General features: G+C 36.2%; 1 protein-coding gene across 2 annotated transcripts in view; it reads left to right on the forward strand.

The window, feature by feature from the left end:
* LOC127934521 (partitioning defective 3 homolog) overlaps positions 1–24,861 on the forward strand; it is a 93,943-nt gene that overhangs the window by 6,922 nt on the left and 62,160 nt on the right. For both annotated transcript variants that reach the window (XM_052531966.1, XM_052531974.1), the window contains exon 2: positions 11,386–11,487. In XM_052531966.1, coding sequence (XP_052387926.1) covers positions 11,386–11,487 — 102 coding nt within the window. The remainder of the gene's footprint in view (positions 1–11,385; positions 11,488–24,861) is intronic.

Here is a 24,861-nt window from a genome sequence, read left to right on the forward strand (position 1 = left end):
TGAATTAACCTCAGAAGATTGTCGGTACAGACATCCGTTGTGGGCATTATTGGCAGTTTTCCTGAGGCTTTTATATTGTTCATACCGATATCGAAATTATATTGTATCGACCGAAATTAAGAAAATATAATTTATATCGTGATATAAAATTTGGCCATATCGTCCAGCCCTAACCCTAGGGCAATCCAAGATGTAGATAAGTTTGTTTCTTCATTGGAACAGATTTGGAGAAATTTAGCAAATTTAGCTATTCTGCAGTGAATGGGTGCCGTCAGAATGAGAATCCAAACATCTGATGAAAGCATCACAAGAGGAATCCACATGACTCCAATCCATCAATTAACATTTAGATATTTTAGATATATAACAATTTGACAAAAAGCTGCATTTTGTAGTGAGCAAATCCATCATTAAGATGTTTAACATTGAACTGTCACTTCTGGCCAAAATGAATAGTCCTCTATCCATAATATCTTTCTCCAGTGAACATTTAGTGTGATCTTGCATGTGAGATTCAGCTATCCCAGCTGATCACTATTGGTTTGTGGCAATGGGTTGGCTTGTTTTCAGATGCTGCATTTGTTCATGCCTATTGAACGGATTCCTGACTGTCTTTATTGTATTATTATGTGTCAGCCAGCAACTTGATATCTGTTTTGTTTACATGTATTTTTATACTAAAATCTGATAAATGCATTAATAATAAGACAGAAATTGATATATTTATTGCAGAATATTGGATTTTTTATGCATGCAAAAGCAGAGGGAAGTAATGCAGGTTTCCCTCAATCTGTGATTCATGCATAAGTGAGTTCAGGTCAGCGTGGGAAAATCTATAGATTGTTGTAGTTACTACTGAATCAGAGCGTGTTTTTGCTCTGATCAGACAACTGTATAAACTCCAAATGAACTTGATTCTCACTGGTCTTACTAAGAGCATTTGTATCTGTAATATCCCAGTGATGTGATTGAGTAGACGGAGGGCTCCGGTGTCACACTGACATAGAACAAGAGTTACACCAACGAAGCCTAAAAATGATGCACTGTGTCCGATATGTATACAATAAAAAAATTGGTAAAAAAAAAAAAAAGCTACCATGGTTGTTTCTGTGTTGACTGTCAATTGGGTTTTATTTGATACCCAGGATTAGTGTTGTCACAGTATCAAAATTTCAGTATTCGGTACCGATACCAGTGAAAATCCACGGTTCTCTGTACCAATTTTTGTACCAAAGCAAAACACAAAAATATGCTAATAAAAAAAAAAAAAACACTTTTTATCACAAAAAATAAAACCAACGAAATTCTTGGTACTTATTTACAATTGTGTTAAAAGTTTTTCTACAAGTAATATAATTATGAAAAACCGTAAACAATTTGCAGCCAAATTTAATTTCTCTTTTAATTAATGAATTTTAAATACATTTTATTTTTTGGTAAATAAAGATTTGCTATTAAAATTAAAACATGAAAGAAATATTGTGTGATTTATTTCTTTAAAAAGTTTTATTACTTTTTTTCAACAGTGGTAGCAGTATCACATACATTTGACTAAATATTAGTAATATTTCTAGCCTTATTCAATGCCTTTATGTAAAAATGAATTTTGCCTTGAATACCTTTAAATTGACACTGGTTTTACTCAAATTAAATGGTAAAATGCTTCTGAAGTGACTCGAACATTTCTGGTGATGTTATGTATTTATGTCCTCATTGAGACGTCAGATTACTGCAAGTGTCACACGCTTCAGTCTATTTAGTAAACAAACCATTCATTCATTCACACAGAGATGCGCAGAACATGCAGGATTCATATTTCAACCAAGAACCAACTTTTGTGGCTTAACATTTACGGATACTGGTCCATATTAAGATTTGATTTGATTAATTTATGCTAACTTTGACAAATTCCGTGACTGTCCATTTTAAAATGTAAGTTTCATTTTCATGACTGGATTTTGAGATTCTATCTGCGTTTTCTGCTTCACGGAAATCATAGAGCTGTATTTCTTTAAGAACCAGGTTGACTGGGTACTCGGTACCACCGGTACTTAAAGACACCAAACATTTTTTGTACCGACTTGGTACCGAAGTACCGGGTCTTTTGACAACAGAATCATAAATATGTACAGTGTACAAAGATGTATATTTTATGTTTAAATCAAAAAGCATTGTTTCTATAGCTTACAAATAGGGCTGTATGAATATGATATGAGATTTCTATTTTTTTTTTAGACAATTAGTGTTACAGTCCAAAGAATTGCTGCTAATAAAAAAAAAACAATGATAGTATATCTTTATAATTGGTGTAGCTCTATAACAGGTAACTTACAAAGGCATCATTATCATGGGATTCCAGGTAATTCCCAATCCTGGCAACTAGGAACTGTGCTCCAGGCCTCTAGAGGTTTTGTCTTACTATAAAGCTTGTATATAGTTATTGTTGGTTAAAAATACAAAAACTAGTGTAAACATAACCTTTACATCTGTCAGTTTGAATGTTGTGTATGTAATGACTGTATGTAGTGTTTTGTGGCATAGACAATCTTGAGTTGTGATCTGCTTCACTATTTTATTGGTGGGTCCCCGTACTTCTGCTGAATCCTAGATTTGCCCACAGGGAATGAAGCCGTTGTTGTAGTAGAGGATTTCTTGGAAGACCGTGTTAGTAAGTTCCCTACAGAGACCCAAAGCCTCTTGTTGAACTTTCATTGGAAAAACTCTCAGATGACCTTTCAGAAACCTCAATGGAAAAATGTGCTTGTGGCATCATTTTTGTGAAATATTACATTGCTTTTTGTACATTTTGCAAGTGTTGAGTGAGTGGTGCTGAAAGCGTGTTATCTGAAACTGATGAATATGATTCTGGCAGCATTATATCAGGTTGGTTGTTGTACATATCGTGTCAGTTCAGAAATTAAATGTCTGATGAGTGGGGCCAAAAGTTATTGATATGTTGCACTTGAAAACTACATACCATCTTTAAAGTTTAAACCCTACCCTTAACCTAACTGATAGTGTTATTAAAAGCAAACATGAAATAAAAATGCATTTGCTGAAGCAGCCATACTGTCTAAGCTTGCTTCTACAAGTCTTTCAGCTTTTTAAACGTGACTCTTGTTTTCCTTGGATTCAAATAGAGTGCTCTGTGTTGCAAGTGTAATTCTGAATCAGGTGAGCTCCCCAGCACAAAAAAGCTGTACATATTGAGCTAGTTATGCGATGCAAATGTCAAACTGTATAAACAGGGTATTTAGGCTGAATCATTGTTTTGTGCAGGGATCTGCGCCAAAAGAAGTCTTTAATAATTAATAATCTGCTCCTGTCATCATAATTTGTGTAAAAAGGAATAAAATTAGAATTTTTGAGGGTAGAGACACATTTCTATTTGAGTCTATGTTGGAAAACTCTTGAATTTTTAGATTTCTTTAAGATTATTTCTCACATATTGAGAATTAAGTGCATATATAGACAATTGAATTTTTTTTGTAAATTTCTATGAGGTTTTGTAAAGGGTTATTGTGCCTGTGTACTGCTGTGGGTCACACATGGGTGAGGTCATGGTTCAGTACTTCTTAAAGTGACAGTAACACATTAAGATGGGCTGTACAGACTCATGTGATTCTGGTTAGTTGTCAAGCATCCAGTAAGTGTCTGTTTGAGTGTAAATTTCAGACTGATCTTCCATCTTCTGTTTAGAAGACACACAACTTTGTATATAGCCTATGTTGATGTGTACAAACAAAACGTTGTCTTCATAAAATGACATTTATGCACACAGTAGCCTATAATATGTTGTTGTGGTACTTCCCCTTCACATCTGTCTTTCTTCCAATAAGATAATTATGATTACTACAAAAAAAGTAATAATGCTATTATCATGTTTTTCAAGATGCACTGTATTAATATCATGATTCTTGTCAATTTAATTATATATATATATATATATATATATATATATATATATATATATATATATATATTAGTAATCGTGTAAATATGGGATTTCCTTTTTTAATTTCATCACATTTACCATGTAGCACTACTTTTAAAATTGTAGACAAACACCGGAACACATTTTGGTAGATATTAAACAAAACCTTATTTAGACCATTTATGAATATTTGTGCTAGTTTTGATAGGTTTAACTATTCTTTTAGGTACATATTCTGATAACCAGAAAAGTTTTCCCCAAAAGGGTAGAAAACCTGCCCTTACAAGCTGACACAATGTGTTTTTGTCTGTGGGTCAGTAAAGTGTGCCGTCCAAGTTGTTTATCGGGGTGCCAAGCTATTCTGAATAGCATGAGATCCACAGAGGGGTATTTCAGGCTGCATGAAGCTCATGAAGGACTTATTCCTCAGGCGACTGCTTTTAGCAACACAGTTTTTGCATTTGTGTGAATCTCCTGCTATGTGAGTTTGAGAGGGAGAGAGGGGGAGAGATGTAGGGATTGTGCCTTTATATGGTTGTGTCTGTAAGATCTCTGTCACGATATTTAAAACATCAGCAACAATGTCACTGGAATACTCAAAGATGGCAGTTTTCTGCTATAAGCAGCTGTGAGTGTGTGTAAAAACATACAGGATTCAGTGTATATATGGGTGTTTCCTCAACCCAAGGGTTTGTTTTTATTATAACTAACAGATTTTAATTACTTAATTTTGTTCTATGAAGGTCACATTGAAATCACATTTAAATGCTCTCATCCTGTATACTTTTTATGCAATATAAGTCGGATGCACAGTAGAGCTGTAATCGGGCCTTAAAAGTTAGGCCCGACAGGACCCGAGCCCGACAGGTTTCGGCCCGAGCCCGACAAGTACATTTTGATTGACAGCTTTTTTAAAGCCCGAACCCGTTTACAGCCCGACATTATTCAAATGTGCGCACGCACACAGCTCTTTTGCCTTTTGCCAACAATGAGCAATTTATTCATGTTTTAACATAATTTACTCATAACTAACGTAGACTAGACCACTTGGAAGTTGGAATAAAGAAATAAAATAGGTCCTGTGTGACATCGTAACATCTCAGCATTCTAGACATAGGCTCATTTAACCTATAAATAGACCAACGCACCAATAAAAACGAGTCATTTAAAAAAAAAAAAAATTAAGATAGATTTTAAATTAAGATGGGTATTTGGCAATAACGAAATTAAGATAAAGGCTCCGCCGGATTTGCTTTATTTAATAAAATAATAATGCCAACATTAGCGTAAATACTCTGTCAACATTATGCTTTTCAGACTCAATGAATATTTAGTTATCATTTGAAAAACCTTTACTCACAGAGATTAGGCTAGGTCTACATGTTTTTGTGGAGGAAAATGAATGAATCCACTGTATAGGTCTTCTGCGCGCTCCTGCGCTCACTGATGGTGCGTCATTATTCACTCTTTATTCTCATTATAAACACGGTCAAAACTTTTCCACACCTCAGACTTTGCTTTAGTTGCTGGTGCAACCAAAACGTAATCACCAGAGGCAAGCCTCCGTTACACCTACTCAGCATTCATTTTCGCATCTTTCTCGCGCTAATCGAAACACATCACATGACCGCTCGTTTACCTCGCAAACCGGAGCGCAAGCCCGAGCCCGGCCTGAGCCCGCGTAAGATGATAGAAATTAAGGGTCCCGTCGGGTTCGGGCAAAGATCTTCAGCTCTACAGTGGGCAGCCATTAATGCTGCAGCACCCAGGAGCAGTTGGGGGTTCAGTGCCTTGCTCAAGGGCGACTCAGTCATTGTATTGCTGACCCTATACTCGAACACACAACCTCAAGCTCTCTAACTACTAGGCCACGACTTCCCCTTATTAGTTTATGAAAATTGAAGAGAATTGTAGTTGCATAACTTTTCTTTGTCTTCAGTCTCAAATATAAGTCCATGATAAAAATAGTTGCATTTGAAAAAAATTTAATTATCTAAAAAGAGGAAAATATCCCATAAACTATATTTATAAAAATGTAAATATAACACGCAATTCATATTCTATAAGCTACTTTTTAAATACTTTTATGGTGCCTCGAGTCCTTTTTGAAGCTTGACAGCCCCAGTCCTCATTAACTTAAGTTAATTAATTGGGATATATATATTTTTTTTTTTTTAATGACATTTTGTCTTCCATGAGAAAAAGTCACACGTGTTTTGATCAACCTGAAGGTGAGTAAATATAATCACTGCGCTGGTATTTTCTTGTGCTAAACCTGTGACTGGTTTTATGAGGTTAACTTGGATTTTGGGAGTCTGTCCTTCTCCCTGCGGATCCAGCTGATGACAGATGAGTGCTGTTCTATTTTTAACTCTTAGACGAGCATTAATGGATGTGACTTAATTGAGTTTCAGTGAAATGAGTTTGACTGTGTGTGTGTGTGTGTGTGTGTGTGTGTGTGTGTGTGTGTGTGTGCTTGTGTCATGGGATCAGATAGAGGGGGAGTTTATGGTTCAGTATCATCTGTTCTGAAACGCTGGACACAAAGAAAGACAGAATGAAAGAAAATGCAGAAATCTGAAAACATCAGACAGCATTGTGTGTGTGTTATGTAAGTGTGCAGCTGTGCTACAGGGATTTGCTCTTCTGTGCTTGTGTACTGATACGCTTATTAAAGGAGAGTGCAGCAAAGGTTCAGAGATATAAGTGGTGGGATTTTAAGGGTGTTTTAAGCCTTGTTGTGAAGTTGGAATTAATTACTTTTTTCAAAAACAAATTATTACAATATTTTACTGTTTTATCTTGGGTTTGACCGTAAAGAGCTAATGTGTGGCAAAAGCATGATTTTAGCTTACTTGTTAAGAAGAAACTCTACAATTTTGGGGTAAATACATGGGTAAAGTGTTCCGGCAATTGTTCCCGGGTCGCTAGATTTTGCACTTTCACACTGCCAGTGATTACCCGGGATATGTGCGTGCTTTCACACACAACCCGTAAAGATCCCGTAACGACATGTGACATCAGGGCGTGAGGTGTAATGTACGAGTAAAAAACGTTAGGCACGTTATACTTTCACTGAAGCAAGCGAACGATCTCAGCGTCAGCGCGGAAAGTGAGGAACTAACTGATATCTGCTTCATTACAGTTAGCACATATTTTTCCGTCGCGAACATTGATCATCCTTCAAAACAGCCGGTAAAAGAGTCGCGTGATAACGTGCGTCATCACTTCGACGCGGCATTAGATCTGGCTTTTGTTCACACAGCGCTCGTCCTGGGTTGAACCCGGCAATGTTACTAGGTCCCCGACCCGGGTTCAATGCCGGAATGAATCCCGGGACGTGTTTGCTTTCACACAGAAGGCGACCCGACAATGTTCAGGGAATATGCCGGGTCCGGCGTGCAGTGTGAAAGGGACTTAAGAGGCTCAATGTTTACAATTTTTGCCGAGATAAATCCAGGAATTGCATACTTTTAGTAGTCAATGAACAATAAATTTTATTAGGGGAATGTATTATGACACAAAAAATGTAAAATTGTTTTATTCAAATCTCCAGTTTGAATGAATCTCTTGTAAAACATGATCCTTTCTTGAATTGAATGTTCTTCATTTAATGGAATCGAATGGAAGCATTTACTCCTCACAGAGTTGTAGTTTATAGACGATTACGGTGTATGTTCCTGTATATATACAGGTGCTGGTCATATAATTAGAATATCATCAAAAAATTTATTTATTTCACTAATTCCATTCTTTAAGTGAAACTTGTTATATTCATTAATTACACACAGACTGATATATTTCAAATGTTTCTTTTATTTTTGATGATTATAACTGACAACTAAGACATTTGAAATATATCAGTCTGTGTGTAATGAATGAATATAATATGCAAGTTTTTGAATGGGATTAGTGAAATCAACTTTTTGATGATATTCAAATTATATGACCATCACCTGTATATCATATCATATGTTGTCATGACAACTCATTGCAAACATTCTGAACCAGCCTGTGAAAAACATGCCCTTTTCATGTTTCAGAATGTAGCAAACAACGGTAAGAACACATTCCTTACTGTTGTTGGTCACATTTTGAAATTTCAGATGCCCACACGCCTCTTTAGAGTAAACACTCATTAAGCTGAATGTGAGTGTGTGTGAGTTAGCACTGCAAAATGACTCTTATTTCCTGTATGCTGCAGAAAGAGAGGCTTCATAAAGACTCTTTCTCATGAAAACACTTTCCTCAATGTTAGGGAGACTGACGTTCCCTTGTTGGACTCCGTGTTTTTGTTAGTGGACATGCGCTTTCTCTGTCAGGAGATTTTAAGAAGCTTTATTAGCATCATAAATGAGGGATTACATTACCAAACATTAATAAACATCACACACATATGCACCCAGTTATGATAGCAGTGTAAAGTAAGTTTGAATATCTGGTGGCTGTGTACATGTCTCTGCTCCTCGTGCTGCTTAATAAGACATGGGCTCTTGTATCAAATATCAGTAAATGCTAGTAGTAGTAGCAGCATTATAATATTATTATTTCTATAAAATATTATATATGGCTTAATTGTTGTATATTAAACATTATTATTGAAGGATTATAATTATATTAATAATAATAGTCTCTAATGTCCTGGTAATTCCTACAGATATGGTTTGGTTATGTAGTAGTAGTAGTAGTAGTTCTGTAAAATATATTAAATATTACTAATTGAATATTAAAGGTGCCATATGCAGAAATTGAGGTAAAAATATCCATAACATGACCTACACGCATCAAAAGAATGAGAAGAAATAAGGGCGATGATGTCATTAAAAAAATGTCAAGTTATAGTGCTGCAGAGATATCAACCTTAATTAGCATTAGCATTACTAGCCCCGGCCCGGCAGGTGTTGTAATACCAGTTTCGGCCGTGGGAGGCGGTATGCGGGCGACATAACCACCAACCTGCAACGAATACACGAATAACTCACAGGGCGTACCTGAACCTGATGTCAATCGTGTGGAAAGTACAGCCCACTACTTTTTCAGTTTAGAGAAGAGAGCGGAAGGATAGCTGAAGCCCTTGGCATCTGATAAGAATACCAGAGTAAACATCGGCACTGATGGACCTGAAAGAAATGAGGTTCGACTCAGAACTTGCAAGTTAGATGCTGTTAGTATTTCGCTAGAAGTTTGTTTTATATGTTTGTGTATTTGTTTTCGGGAAGTTATAACATAGAAATGTTTTTGTAATTGATAATTAGCTAGCTATAACTTAACGTTACCCATTTTATTATATAGGGCTGTGAATGTCTTTACTCATGTACATCTCATCAGTAAAGACGCTCCTGTGTTCAGATCAGGATTGCCAGGTTTTCACAACAAATCCTGCCCAGTTGCTTCTCAAAACTAGCCCAATCTCGCTTCCAGAAGATTCCCCGATTAAACATTGCTTCCTGGGGTTAAAATATAGTTTTTTTTAGCAGGGTTTCCTTGGTATAATTCGCATTTTAGGGGCTTAATATCACGTTATTTGTATTGGGGTCGCTGTGACCAGCAGACATGAAAAACAACCACCACAGACTTGGCAACACTGGTTGGCATTTACTACACAGCCATAATTCACTGACAATCTACACAACATCGATGTTAAAATCGCTGGCGATTCTTTGTCGATTTTGAAAGCTATTTTGTGTTAGTTGTCGGTAGACTAAGGCTCTTTGCAGTTACTGCCGCTCCACCTGAACCAGTGTTGCCAAGTCTGCGGTTGTTTTTCATGTCCGCGGTTTGAAGCAATCCCAATACCAATAATGTGATATTTACCCCCTAAAAATGCTAATTTTACCAGGGAAACCCTTCCCAAAAATTCATTTTTTAACCCCGGGAAGCAATTTTTATCGGGGAACCTCCCGGAAACGCGATTGGGCTAGTTTTGGACTAGTTTTAAGAAGCAACTGGGCAGGATTTGTTGTGAAAACCTGGCAACCCTGATCTGAATGCACATGCTGGAGATATACTTCTAATTACAGGAGCGTCTTTACTGATTAGAGGTGCATGAAAATCGCATTCGATTTTTTGCACAGCCCTATGTATCATAACTAACCTGCTCTGTCTAGTCTGTTGGTCTCCGTGTCCTCTTTGCTTCGTGGTTTTTCTTTGACTGAAAAAATTGATGTGTGGCGTGAAAGCTTGTGAAAAGAGTCAATTGCGTGTGTCTCACGGTGAATGCTTGAGAGTTGGCACATTAGTTCTCAAGCAGAATAAAGGACAGGTTTATTATTGCTGTTTAGCGTTTGTATTAATCTATGATAAACAATAAATTAAAAGTGATACGTGGACCAAGGTGTCTGAGATTGTTCATTTTAAGTAAAGGATCACAACAGTATTTAATGAGGTTATAACTCCTTGTGGTTAGTCTGCACGAGATCAACAAGCTTGTTTGCTTTGCGGCCGCTTTCAATACAAAATAAGCATTCGATCTACGTTAGAGCGTCTGAGCGCTCACAAATCTTTCTGCAGCGTCGTGAGCAGAGCGGCAAGATCAATTTTTGCCCAGTTTTGAACGCACAGTTATGCTTCAGCTATGGCTGTAGTGTTGTTGTGAAAGAAGGGCGGAGCATAGAGAATATGCCGTTTCTCGTTTGTTACTCTAGAGTAGACCAATTCACTTTATTGAGGCATACTGCCCCCATCTGTTATGGAATGTGGAGTATGACTTGATTTTTTTTGCCAAACATTACAGATGGCACCTTTAAACATTATTATTTCTGTTAGATACTATATAAAATTACACGATCATTTTATATAGTTCATTAATACTGTGATGATTATTTATTCTTGTTACTTATTGATTTATTTTTTATACAGACCTCTGTCTGGAATATGCATTTCAGTTTTGACTGACAGATGTTGCGGTCCCATACTTCAGTTCAAATTCTCCATGTGACCTTGACCTACAAGATTCTGTGTTGTCTGCACTGATTGTGTGTGTGTGTGTGTGTGTGTGTGGGTGTGTGTAGTTCTGTCGGGTGATGGTCCAGATTCAGGTGCATTATCCTGATTAGTTAAACCCTCATTATGTGTGTGTGCTCTTCCTCATTGATTAGAATGTCCTGAGTCTGTGTGTGTGTGTGTGTGTGTGTGCTGGTATATATGGTTTTTGAGGACACAAATGTTTATAATGACATGGGTACTACAACATAAACATGGTTTATGAGGTCAATTCCTGTGTCCCCGTAAAACAAAAGGCTTAGAAGACATACAAAAATTGTCAGTAGTTTCCTGCAAGGGGTTGTTTGTACAGTATAAAAACCATTACATCTATGGAGAGTCTAATGCAAATGTGTGTGTGTGTGTGTTTGTTTAAGGTCCCGCTGTGGTAGAATGCTTTTGCTTAAGCTAAAAGTCAAACAGGAGTTCACCATGTTGTCTCTGTGTGTGTGTGTCTCTCTCTCTCTCAGGATGAAGAGTACTGGGTTCAGGTGTACCGGCTGGAACACGGCGATGGAGGAATTCTTGACCTGGATGATGTTCTGTGTGATGTGGCCGATGACAAAGACAGAGTGAGACATGCATTCTGTCATTCAAACACACACACTCACACACTGCTAGCATTCTCTTCTAAAACGGGCAGCGCTCCTGTGTGTTGCTTTAGTCGTATATATTTTAGTTACAGGTATCAGATGACTGTTGTCTCCCAATAACCGTGACCTAGTTTGAGGACGGGCACGCACGCACGCACACACACACACACACACACACACACACACACACGGGCACGCACACACACAGTTCAGAACTCCAGTGATTCCTTCTGCTTAGGCATCAGTAGATCTGTATGGAATCTACAGCTGCAGAACTCCACAGGTTTCAGGTTCCAACCTAAAATTCATAAAATTCTACCCCCCACCCCTTTTGTTTGTTTGTTTTTGAGGTATTTGAGATTATTTGCTAATGCCTTCAGCTACAAGTTAGACAGCTACCTATATATAAATATAGTATCTTTTATTATTATTAATATTATTATTTTAATTGATCACATCTTTCGATATTGGGTACTTATTTTTCATTAACTTTTCTAATATTTTAACAATTAAATTTATCTTAAAGTTGATCTTTAAAAATTAATTAATAATTTAATAACACTGTTAACTGTAATCCTTAAAAATGTAATATCAATTTTCATATTGTAAATTATAATGTTGTGATGCCAATAACAATTATTTATTATTATATTAATAATAGTCTTTTGTGTTGTTGTACATTTCCTTTACCTTACACTTACATGACTGGGGTCCCTTATTAATAATATCAGTAATATTTTTTTTTTAGTCTTTAATTTTTTTATTTTGACAAAATAGTGTACAATAATAATAATAATTGTTATTATTATTATAAAAGTAGCTGTTGGTGCTGATGGTGTTATTATTATTATTATTAGTAGTAGTAGTAGTAGTAGTAAAATTGTAATTATGTTAATAATATTCTCTATAATTGAATGGCTCAAGCCCCACATTCAAAATAAATGACGAAATTTTATAGAATTCTTATCTGTTATTGACCATAACATAATTACTGGTTTATTGGTATTGAGCAGAATGTTAATATTAGTGCATCTCTAATGAGAAATATTGTTTACCTTCAAAGTCTTAAAAGTAATCAGTTGTGAACATTTAAAGAGCAGAATGAATGAATGAATGATTAAAATGTCCATGAGTGATTTTAGTTTTCTGCAGGGTAACTCTGCCCCCCACTGGCCGAACACGGGCAGTGCGCTCTCTTCTTCACTTTGAAACATTGCTGCTGACCCAGAACAGATGATATCGTCTTACCAAGACCACACACACACACTTTGCTAGAATGTAGTTGTGTGTTTGATGTGGTGGGTGTGTCTGGGTGTGTGCGTGTTATTTTAGTTCTGTGTGTGAAATAAAAGACACTTCACATCTGTGCCTGTGGGAGTGTGTGAGGTCATACCACCAGTTACTCACACATGTATCTTAAATTCTCTGATCAAATGTGAACTGTCTAATATTAACAGTCCATAACCGGTTTTGAAATTGTCAGTGGTTAACACGACACAAATACAGGCACACACACCCACAGACACACACACACACACACATTCAGAGCAGGGTTATTATAGATTTGTGTTCTTAATTTACTTTTAAAAAAATTTAACTTGTCCCTCTTTTTACTTTAGTTTTTCTTAGCTTTTGCTTAGTACCTTTTATTTTTAGATTGATTTAGTTTATATATATATATATATATATATATATATATATATATATATATATATATTCTATATTCTATATTTTATATTTTAGTTGAAGTATTGTATGGTATTTTAGTAAATTAATGCATATAATATAAATGTTTTATAAACCAAAAAACTAACTAAAATATATATATATATAATATATTCAAATTTATTTTTTAATTTATATTCAAATATTTTGTTTTGGAGCCATTAAAACTTATATTAGTTTCAGTTTTTTTTTTTTTTCACTACCCACAGAAGTTATATTTTTATTTTTATTTATTTTATTATTTTATTTTTTTATTAATACTTGTTCAGCATTGATGCATAAATTGATCAAAAGTGACAGAAAGGAACTCAAGAATCTTCAAAGAATCCTGAAAAAGAAACACAAAAATATTAACAGCACAACCATTTTCATATTTGATAATAATAATAATAATAATATCTAAGGAATTTTAATAAATTACATTTTAAAATATTACAATTATTTTAAATACTGTTGTTGATCATAAATTCAGTTTTGGTTAGTTTGAGAGACATGTAAACAAAACAAAAAAATGTAGTTGACCGACACAAATTTTTGGAAAGTGTTGTGTGAATTTGGAGAACAAGTCTACATTGTTTTTGTTTTTTTGTTTTTTTTGTAAGAATCAAATTTTTAGGTCACCACAAAAAATAAACAAACAAACAAAAAACAACAATTAAAAAAAAAATTAAAGCTGCAAGCAGCGATGAACGGGCCCTCGCACCCGGGCTCACCAGCAGCGAGTGGCTTTAGTTAATAGGTGAACGGTGAGAAATATGCGTTTAAACTCATAAAATATAAGTAGAATATATCAATGTTTATTCCAAATATGTGCCAATCTTCCTGTTGCCAGTAGGTGGCGCTATCATTATAGTGGAATATTGGCCTTCAGATGTGTTCAGGGCAGGACTTTTGTCGAACATGTGAGGTTTGGGGAATATTGGACATTTTATGCCTGAGTTACAACAACATCCTATTTCATGGCGAAACATCGAAATTTGTCAGGCCGCCATGGACACGCCCTTTAACGAAACCTCAAGATCTTCGCAATCTAAGATCGCAAAAGGGTTTAGATTACACTGACCAAGTTTGGTGTTGATCTGAATAAATCTCTAGGAGGAGTTCGTTAAAGTCCAACCCCTGAAAATGGCCAAAACAACACTAATTTTGCAGAGAAAATTCTAAATAACTGACTTCCTGTTGGGATTCGGATTTCGTACCAAGAGATTTTTTCGTAGATATTGGTGTGTTACATGTGTGTACCGATTTTTGTACATGTACATGAAATATAGCTTGACGCGCACTCCGTTTAAAGTGTATACGCACTCTGTTGAAAGTGTATAGGTGGCGCTATCGAGCCATTTTGCCACACTCTATGAAATATTCGCCTTCAGATCTGTTTAGGCCAGGACCCTTATCACACAAGTGAAGTTTGGGCAAGATCGGACATTTTATGCCTGAGTTATAACATCTTTTATCCCCATGGCGAGACATCGAACTTCATCACAGCGCCATGGACACACCTTTTAACAAAAACTCAAGATCTTCACAACTAAACATCACACAGGTCTTTAGATTAGACTGACCACAAAAAAGACATTGATGTCATAAAATTTCTAGGAGTAGTTTGTCGCAGTGTAAAATATGTAACTTCCTGTTGCCAATAGGTGGCGCTATGACTATAACTGAATATTGGCATGTAGATCTGTTCAGGTCAAGAGTCTTATCCAACATGTGAAGTTTGGGGCAGATTGGACATTGTATGTCTGAGTTACAGCAACTTCCTTTTTCATGGCGAAACATCGAAATTTGTCAGGCCGCCATGGACACGCCCTTTAACGAAACCTCAAGTCCTTCGCAATTTATTATCGCAAAGGGCTTTAGATTACACTGACCAAGTTTGGTGTTGATCTGAATAAATCTCTAGGAGGAGTTCGTTAAAGTACAACCCCTGAAAATGGCAAAAACAACACCAATTTTGAAGGGAAAATTCAAAATAACCGACTTCCTGTTGGGATCCGGATATCGTACCAAGAGACTTTTTTGTAGGTATTGGAGCGTTACATGTGTGTACCAATTTTTGTACATGTACGTGAAACATAGCTCGAGGCGCACTTCGTTGAAAGTGTATAGGTGGCGCTATAGAGCCATTCTGCCACACCCGGTGGAATATTGGCCTGCAGATCTGTTCAGGCCAGGACTCTTATCACACATTTGAAGTTTGGGGAAGATCGGACATTTTATGCCTGAGTTATAACATCTTTTATTCCCATGGCGAGACATTGAACTTCGTCGCTGCGCCATGAACAAGCCTTTTAACGAAAACTCAAGATCTTCACAACTGAACATCGCACAGGCCTTTAGATTAGACTGACCACAAAAAAGACATTGATGTCATAAAATTTCTAGGAGTAGTTTGTCGCAGCGTAAAATATGTCACTTCCTGTTGCCAATAGGTGGCGCTATGACTATAACTGAATATGGGCATGTCAATCTGTTCAGGTTCGGAGTCTCATCAAACATGTGAAGTTTGGGGCAGATTGGACATTGTATGTGTGAGTTATAGCAACTTCATTTTTCATGGCGAATCATCGAAATTCGCCAGGCCGCCACGGACACGCCCTTCAACGAAAACTCAAGATCTTCGCAATTTAACATCGCAAAGGCCTTTAGATTAGGCATACCAAATTTGGTGTTGATTTGAAGAACTCTCTAGGAGGAGTTCGTTAAAATACAACACATGGAAATGACCAAAATTACACAAAATATGCTCATAATATTAAAAATAACCGACTTCCTGTTGGGTTTAGAATTTCGCTCCAAGAGTCTTTTTTGTAGGTATTGGTGTGTTACATATGTGTGCCAATTTTCGTGCATGTACGTGAAACATAGCTGGAAGGCTGTTGATTTTCTTGGTATAGGTGGCGCTGTCGAGCCATTTTGCCACACCCTCTTCTGAATCCTATATCAGACGAAAATTTTCACCAGGTTTGACGCGTGTGCAAAGTTTCATGACTTTTTGAGCATGTTAAAGCCCTCAAAAATGCGATTCATTCGGGAGAAGAAGAAGAAGAAGAATAATAATAATTAAAGCTGCAAGCAGCGATGAACGGGCCCTCGCACCCGGGCTCACCGCCATCGTTTGGCTTTAGTAAAAAGGTGAACGGTGAGAAATATGCATTTAAAGTCTTAAAAATAAGTGGAATATGTCAAAGTCATTTATTTGTACCAGTCCTCCTGTTGCCAGCAGGTGGCGCTATCATTATAATGGAATATTGGCCTTCAGATGTGTTCAGGGCAGAATTCTTATCTAACATGTGAAGTTTGGGGGAGATCGAACATTTTATGCCTGAGTTACAACAACTTCTCTTGCTGTGACGAGACATCAAATTTTGTCATGGTGCCATGGACACGTCCTTTAACAAAAACTCAAGTTCTCCACAATTTAACATTGCACAGACCTTTAGATTAGACTGACCACAAAAAATACATTAATGTCAAAAGAGTTCTAGGAGTAGTTTGTCGCAGTGTAAAACATGTGACTTCCTGTTGCCAGCAGGTGGCGCTATGACTATAACTGAATATGGGCATGTAGATCTGTTAAGTGCAGAAGTCTTATCTAACATGTGAAGTTTGGGGCAGATTGGACATTGTATGTCTGAGTTACAGCAAATTCCTTTTTCATGGCGAAACATCAAAATTTGTCAGGCCGCCATGGACCCGCCCTTTAACGAAACCTCAAGTCCTTCGCAATTTAACATTGCAAATGGCTTTAGATTACACTGACCAAGTTTGGTGTTGATCTGAATAAATCTCTAGGAGGAGTTCGTTAAAGTACAACCCCTGAAAACGGCAAAAACAACACCAATTTTGCAGAGAAAATTCTAAATAACTGACTTCCTGTTTGGATTAGGATTTCGTACCAAGAGACTTTTTTGTAGGTATTGGTGTGTTACATGTTTGTACCGATTTTCGTACATGCACGTGAAACATAGCTCGAGGCGCACTCTGTTGAAAGTGTATAGGTGGCGCTATCGAGCCATTTTGCCACATCTGATGGAATTTTGGCCTTCAGATGTGTTCAGGCCAGGACTCTTATCACACATGTGCAGTTTGGGGAAGATCGGACATTTTATGCCTGAGTTATAACATATTTTATTCCCATGGCGAGACATCGAACTTCGCGACGGCGCCATGGACACGCCTTTTAACGAAAACTCAAGATCTTCACAACTTAACATCGCACAGGCCTTTAGATTACACTGACCACAAAAAATACATTGATGTCATAAAATTTCTAGGAGTAGTTCATCGCAGTGTAAAATATCTCACTTCCTGTTGCCAATAGGTGGCGCTATTACTCTAACTGTATATGGGCATGTCAATCTGTTCAGGTCAGGAGTCTCATCAAACATGTGAAGTTTGGGGCAGATTGGTCATTGTATGTCTGAGTTATAGCAACTTCCTGTTTCATGGCGAATCATCGAAATTCGCCAGGCCACCACGGACACGCCCATTAACGAAAACTCAAAAGCTTCGCAATTTAACATCGCAAAGGCCTTCAGATTAGGCATACCAAATTTGGTGTTGATCTGAATGAATCTCTAGGAGGAGTTCGTTAAAATACAACGCATGGAAATGACAAAAATGACACAAAATTTGCTCATAATATTAGTAATAACCGACTTCCTGTTGGGTTTCGGATTTTGCTCCAAGAGACTTTTTTGTAGGTATTGGAGAGTTACATGTGTGTACCGATTTTCATACATGTACATGAAACGTAGCTCGAGGCGCACACCGTTGAACGTGTATAGGTGGCGCTGTTGAGCCATTTTGCCACACCCACTTCTGAAACCCATATCAGACGTAAATTTTCGCCAGTTCTGAGGTGTGTGCAAAGTTTCATGACTTTTCAAGCATGTTTAGGCCCTCAAAAATGCGATTCATTTTGGAGAAGAAGAATAATAATAATAAATATAGCTGCAAGCAGCGATGGCGGGCTCAAGCCACCAATGCCATCACCACCCCGGTGGCATCAGGTAAACTGTGCCCAGCGGGCACATGCATTCACAATATCCCTCTGGCAGTGAGGTTTTAAAGGATAGAGGGGAGCGTAGAGGGGAGCGTGCATTTGCAGTGGCTGGGCCACGACTCTGGAATACCCTGCCTTTAGAGATCAGACTGGCCCCTTCCTTGTCTATTTTTAAATCTTTGCTAAAAACTTTTTTATTTTCCTTAGTGTACTGACTACTGTGTTATGCTACATTTTGAAATGGGTGGTTTTAAATTTTTTGTCTGGTCTATTTTTATGTATGTGTAATATTCTTGCTCTTATGTTAAAGCACTTTGGTCAGCCAGGAGGCTGTTGTAAATGCGCTATACAAATAAATTGAACTTGAACTTGAACTTGAACTTGATATGGCAGTTAAAGGGTTAATCCGAATCATCTAGACTTTAAAATCACATTCACAGAACAATATATATATATATATATATATATATATATATATATATATATATATATATATATATATATATATATATATAACTTTAGTAACACTTTACAATAAGATTTCATTCATAAACATTATGTTAACATGAACAATATTTATATAGCATTCATTCATGTCAGTTAATATTCCAAACTTAAACATTAAAACATTGTTTTATTGTGATTTTTTTCCAAGCACATTTTACCAATTCCAAACCATATCAATCTTAATAACTACCATTATTTTTTATTTAATCATTGATGAGTGCTATACAATAGTCCAGGAAAGCTGGAAGAGAAAAACAGGTCAAGAAGAACTGACAAAAGAATTGCAAAAGAATTAGGAATTAATGTGAAGATTAATTTTTAGTCAATTCTGCAAGACAGACTTTCAGGAAAGGAGGTGGAATAAAAATGAGCTCCTAAATCTTAATCCCGGATTCTGGAAGATATATTCCTCAAACCATCAAACAAGAGGAGGTGGTGCTGTTCCTTCACGAGTCAGTCTAATCTGTTCATTAAGCCTATATATAAAGTCTTAATATATAGTATTTCACAATACTTCATGGTATTCTAATTAAATATTTTTTTGGAATCTTAGATCTCTCAGAACCTGACACATTGTAATTCTGAGACTCCAGGAAAGTGGCAGTTCTGTAAAATGTTGGCGCTGGAGACTAAATGCTCACTGATAGTTTCACACCTAATTCACTTAAAACACACACACACAGTGACAGAGGGACAGAGTGACATCAGATGTATGTTTTTTAATTTTCTGTCATCCATATAATGTTGTATAGTCATGAAACTATGCATATTTCCTCAGAATGACTTGTCTTCTATGTGTACATTTTTTTGAAGTGTTTAGAAGCTGCACTTTTTTTTACTGGTTCCTTTTTTACTATTATTTCAAAAAATCACCACAACAAAACCATTCAAGCTATCCAAAATTCATTCACACCTGTTCTGTAAGATTAATTCTTTAAACAGTGGTAAAAGAGGATGTGGTGCTGAACCTTCAAGAGTCACTTAAAACGTATCTGTCCATAAAGCCTATTAAGAATTATTCTTAATATACAGTTCACAATACTTCAGCTTGTTATTCTAATTAAGTGAGGGTCATTTTATCAGTAAAATTCCTAAAATACATATTATTTTATTTGAAAGATTTCTATAAATTATTTAAATCATACTTGTTTCTACAATAATTATTTAAAAGTAATCCTATAGCTCCCTCTGGTGGCCATTATAGGTACTAAGAATTGCAAGCTTGATTTATAAGTTATGATAGTTTTAATTTTATGCTGGCTCTTGAAAATGATAAAGCTATGAAACTTACTGTGCTTCCTTCAAATGAGGACTTCTACTTATATAAAAAATTATGAAGAGTTAGCATGAAAAATTTTAAAGATATAGTAAAATAACTATTGTATTTTTTATGTTACTTTAATAAATCTCTATGGCAACACCATTTAAGCTATCCTAAACCCATTCACATTTTAACATCTCAGTATATTGGCATCATGTTGAAAAAGGAGTATGGAGTAGTATGAGGAGGAGTATGAATTCATTTACAGGCTGAGTTTATCATAAATCCACAATAACATTTCTTAGTTCTGTATCAATCTGTGTTGTTGTTTGTTTATTTTAATTTTTTTATTTTTCATAGGAAGATAACTGACCCTTTACTCTCCTTTTTAATAAATGTGCTTATAAAACCAAGAACAAGCTATTTATAGCTGTATTTATAAACTGCTTACTAATGACTATTAATATTGGGACAAGGCTTTATAAAGCATGAACTGACTATTTACTAATGAGTGCAGTTATTATAAAGTGTTATTAATGCATTTGCTAATCTTAACAAATTAGACATTATTTTACAGTGTTATCAAATCCTTAAATGATTTGTAAGTGTTTTGTAATGATTTTATTGACCTACAAGCATTTGTGAAAGTTCTGCTTGCATTACAGCTTAGTCTTGATCTGTGAGCTGAACAGATTTACTGTTACATCCATGAGATTATGTAAATTCAAATAAATATCATGTCACAGGATGTCAGAGGTCAGTATCAAATGAGTTTGAAATTATTATTTGCAGCACAAATAAGGTTTTTTAGGATTTTTTAAAAAAACCTAAAACTGTCAGAAAAGGATAAGGCCTAAGATTTCTATGTGAGTGGCTAAATTTATTTGTTTTTATAACTATAATGCATAAACTATGAAATTATACAAAATGTATAAAAAAGTACAACAGTTATTGTTTTCCAATGTTTTTTATTTATTTAATTTATTTTTTGGGATTTACATAAAAACAAATTAGCCTACTGCAATCATTCTAAACAGCTTGAATAAAACCTGTTAATATTTATTATAGACCACTGTAACTGTGTATAGTCTAAGAAACAAGTTTATTATGAAAATAAAAGTGTGTACACCAGATAAATTGGACGATAAAGAAATTGCTAACAATAGTATAATAGAGCATGTTTTAGGTTTTTAGTCGTTTAGATGCAGAAATGGACAAATCAAATGTAAAATAAAATGTAATTGATTTAATTAAATATAGATTAATTTTTGTTAGAGCAAAATAATAAATAAATACGTACACACATTAAAAAAGCAGCCAAGATGAATGAGTTTCCTTTTTTATATGTAGATTAAAATTGAAGACAGAAGCAGCTGGTATATGCGGTCACTTAATATTCAAATCCAGTAGATCCACTTCAGATTTAATACTCAACAGTTTATGTCTACGTGGCTGTTTTCGTTTATATTCGCCAAGCTATTATGTATTTTGAAATAATCTTGTCCGTGATGTGTTCGTTCTTACGACGAAAGGCAGAATCCTGCAGCTCGAGAGATATATGTTATTCTGCCAGTCGCGCTTTCAAATAGTCTTGCACACTTAAACGGGTCACAAACACCTGCATTTAGCTCGTGTTGTGTTATAATGGGTGTATTGTGTGCATTTATGACAATATTTTATTTGAAAAAGCTCTTAAACAAGAATAAATTCGTTTGTTTTGAACTTGTGACACTGTGCGCGCTGATCGGAGGCAGTGATTTCAGATAGGCAGCCGCGAATATTTCATTTTCACACAAACAGTTCAAAAACATCTGAATTTAGCTCCTGGTGTGTTCTAATTGGTGAATTGTGTAATATCGCTTTAATATTTTAATTTTAAAAGCTATAAAACAAGAATAAACTCGTTTTTTTCTGAGCTCATCATTCCACACGCTCTTGCTCAGAGCGGTGATTCATCTCTCGTGTTTCTCACGTATCACTGACCACACATCAATTATTAATGAGCCCTGACCTGGTAATAATCATATATGTTGGTTTAGCTTGTCAGTGTGAATTAAATCTAAGTATTTATTTGTATTTAAACCGATTTAAAAATGAAACTAAAACAGAGTCTCCTCCCTTTCAGTCGAATATCCCTTTCAGGAATTGCACCTGTAGGGGCGCATTTTCTCTCAGACAATGTAAGTCTCAGCACATAATACTCAAACAGATGGACAGAGTGAGATGAGATGTCTGACAGTTTTTTAATTTTCTGTTATCCATACAGTGTTGTAAAGTCGTGAAACTATCCATATTTATTCAGAATGACTTTTTTTCTGTATGAAAAAAGGTTTTGAAGTGTTTGGAATTTAAAAATGCAGGACAATTAATAATTTCATTTTTACTGTCATTTAAAAAAATCACCATGACAAAACCGTTCAAGCTATCCAAAATCCTTTGGCAATTTAAGTTGTTTAAAATGTTTTGGCATCATGTAGACAAAGTTTGGTGTGTATAGTGTTACTCTCCTCTGAGCAGTATGCATTAATTCACAGCTAAATGTAAAAAAAAATCCACATTCAAATCAAAATAGCTGACTTCCTGTTGATCGTAGCTGATGACTGTGAATTAGAAAGTTGTCCGTCTTGATAAGAACAATTTTTGTACCGAGTTTGGTGTCTGTAGCTAAAACTAACCCCCCCACTTTTGACAAAAGGTGGCGCTATAGAGTGCCTCTTCCACGCCCTCTTATGAACTTTTGCCAGTGTCTAGTTATCATAAATACTGATATGTGTTCTGAGTTTGATGAAATTCTAAGCATGTTATATGCCTTAAAATCACCTGAGAAGTATTCAAGTTTGACATGTTGCCACGGCAACAATATTTTTAGATATCAATATCCCCCTAGCAGATTAATATAGGCTGTGTTTTAACATTATTCTGATGAAGTTTGAAGCAAATCGAGTAAAAATAAGATGCTGAATACAAAGCATTTTGAAAATGACACACTTCCTGCTGCCAGTTGGTGGCGCTATAACTTTGACTCCTAATAGTCACATATATGCGATCGACATCATACAAAGAATAATCTGATGAAGTTTGATTAAAATCAGGAAATGTATGTGGATGGTATTAGACACTTCCTGTTTCTCATTTCTCGCCATAATTTCAATGCCTCGCCACGAGCAAACCGTTTGAGATATCAAAAATCCCCTGGCAATTTTTCATCCCCAGTGTCTTGAGATCATGTTGACCGAGTTTGGCGGCAATCGAGTAAAAAACCTATGACAAGTATTTCAAATTCCAGAGCATGCGCTTTTTACATAACTCTAAATAGCTGACTTCCTGTTGGGCGGAGCCTATGACATGCAATACGCAAGTTGTTCGGCACGATGAGATCTATATGTGTACTGAGTTTCATATTAACACGTGCAAGTATGTGTGAGCTATACATCAACATTTATGACTGTGTTCCAGGGGGCGCTGTAGAGCCCCTGTGCCACGCCCGTGTCCCAGCCTCTGCAGGCTCCTAAAGGCCACAGATTCCAAATTGTGTGCAAACTTTCAAGAGTTTTTGAGTATGTTAAGGACCCCAAAAGCCCCCACAACTTTGACGACAAATATGAATAATAAACCCCAAATAGCCAACTTCCTGTTGGGCGGAGCCTATGATATGCAATACGAAAGTTGTTTGTATTGATGAGTTCTATATGTGTACAGAGTTTCGTATGTCTACGTGCAAGTATGTATGATATATGGCCCTCCATATTCCAGGGGGCGCTGTAGAGCCCCTGTGCCACGCCCGTGTATCAGTCTCTGCCCGGCCCTAATGGCCGCAGGTTCCAATGTGTGTGCCAATTTTCAAGACTTTTTAAGCATGTTAAGGGCCCCAAAAGCCCCCGAAACCTTGAAGAAAAATAATAATAATAAATAATAATAATAATAACAAATAATCCTAAGGAAAACAATAGGGCTCTCGCCCTCCAGGCTTGAGCCCTAATTAAAGCTGCAAGCAGCGATGAACGGGCCCTCGCACCCGGGCTCACCGCCATCGTGTGGCTTTAGTAAAAAGGTGAAAGTTGAGAAATATGCATTTAAACTCATAAATATAAGTGCAACATATCAAAGTTTATTCCATATGTGTGCCAATCTTCCTGTTGCCAGCAGATGGCGCTATCATTATAATGGAATATTGGCCTTCAGATGTGTTCAAGCCAGGACTCTTATCACACATGTGAAGTTTGGGCAAGATCGGACATTTTATGCCTGAGTTATAACATCTTTTATTCCCATGGAGAGACATCGAAATTCGTCATGGCGCCATGGACATGCCTTTTAACAAAAACTCAAGATCTTCACAACTAAACATCACACAGGTCTTTAGATTAGACTGACCACAAAAAAGACATTGATGTCATAAAATTTCTAGGAGTAGATTGTCACAGTGTAAAATATGTCACTTCCTGTTGCCAATAGGTGGCGCTATGACTATAACTGAATATTGTCATGTAGATCTGTTCAGGTCAAGAGTCTTATCAAACATGTGAAGTTTGGGGCAGATTGGACATTGTATGTCTGAGTTATAGCACCATCATTTTTCATGGCGAATCATCGAAATTTGTCAGGCCGCCATGGACACGCCCTTTAACAAAACCTCAATTCCTTCGCAATTTAACATCGCAAAGGGCTTTAGATTACACTGATCAAGTTTGGTGTTGATCTGAATAAATCTCTAGGAGGAGTTCGTTAAAATACAACCCCTGAAAATGACAAAAACAACACCAATTTTGCAGGGAAAATTACAAATAACCGACTTCCTGTTGGGATTCGGATTTCGTACCAAGAGACTTTTTTGTAGCTATTGGTGTGT

The sequence above is a fragment of the Carassius gibelio genome, chromosome A2, assembly GCF_023724105.1.
Source record: "Carassius gibelio isolate Cgi1373 ecotype wild population from Czech Republic chromosome A2, carGib1.2-hapl.c, whole genome shotgun sequence".
NCBI classification, from domain to species: domain Eukaryota; kingdom Metazoa; phylum Chordata; class Actinopteri; order Cypriniformes; family Cyprinidae; genus Carassius; species Carassius gibelio.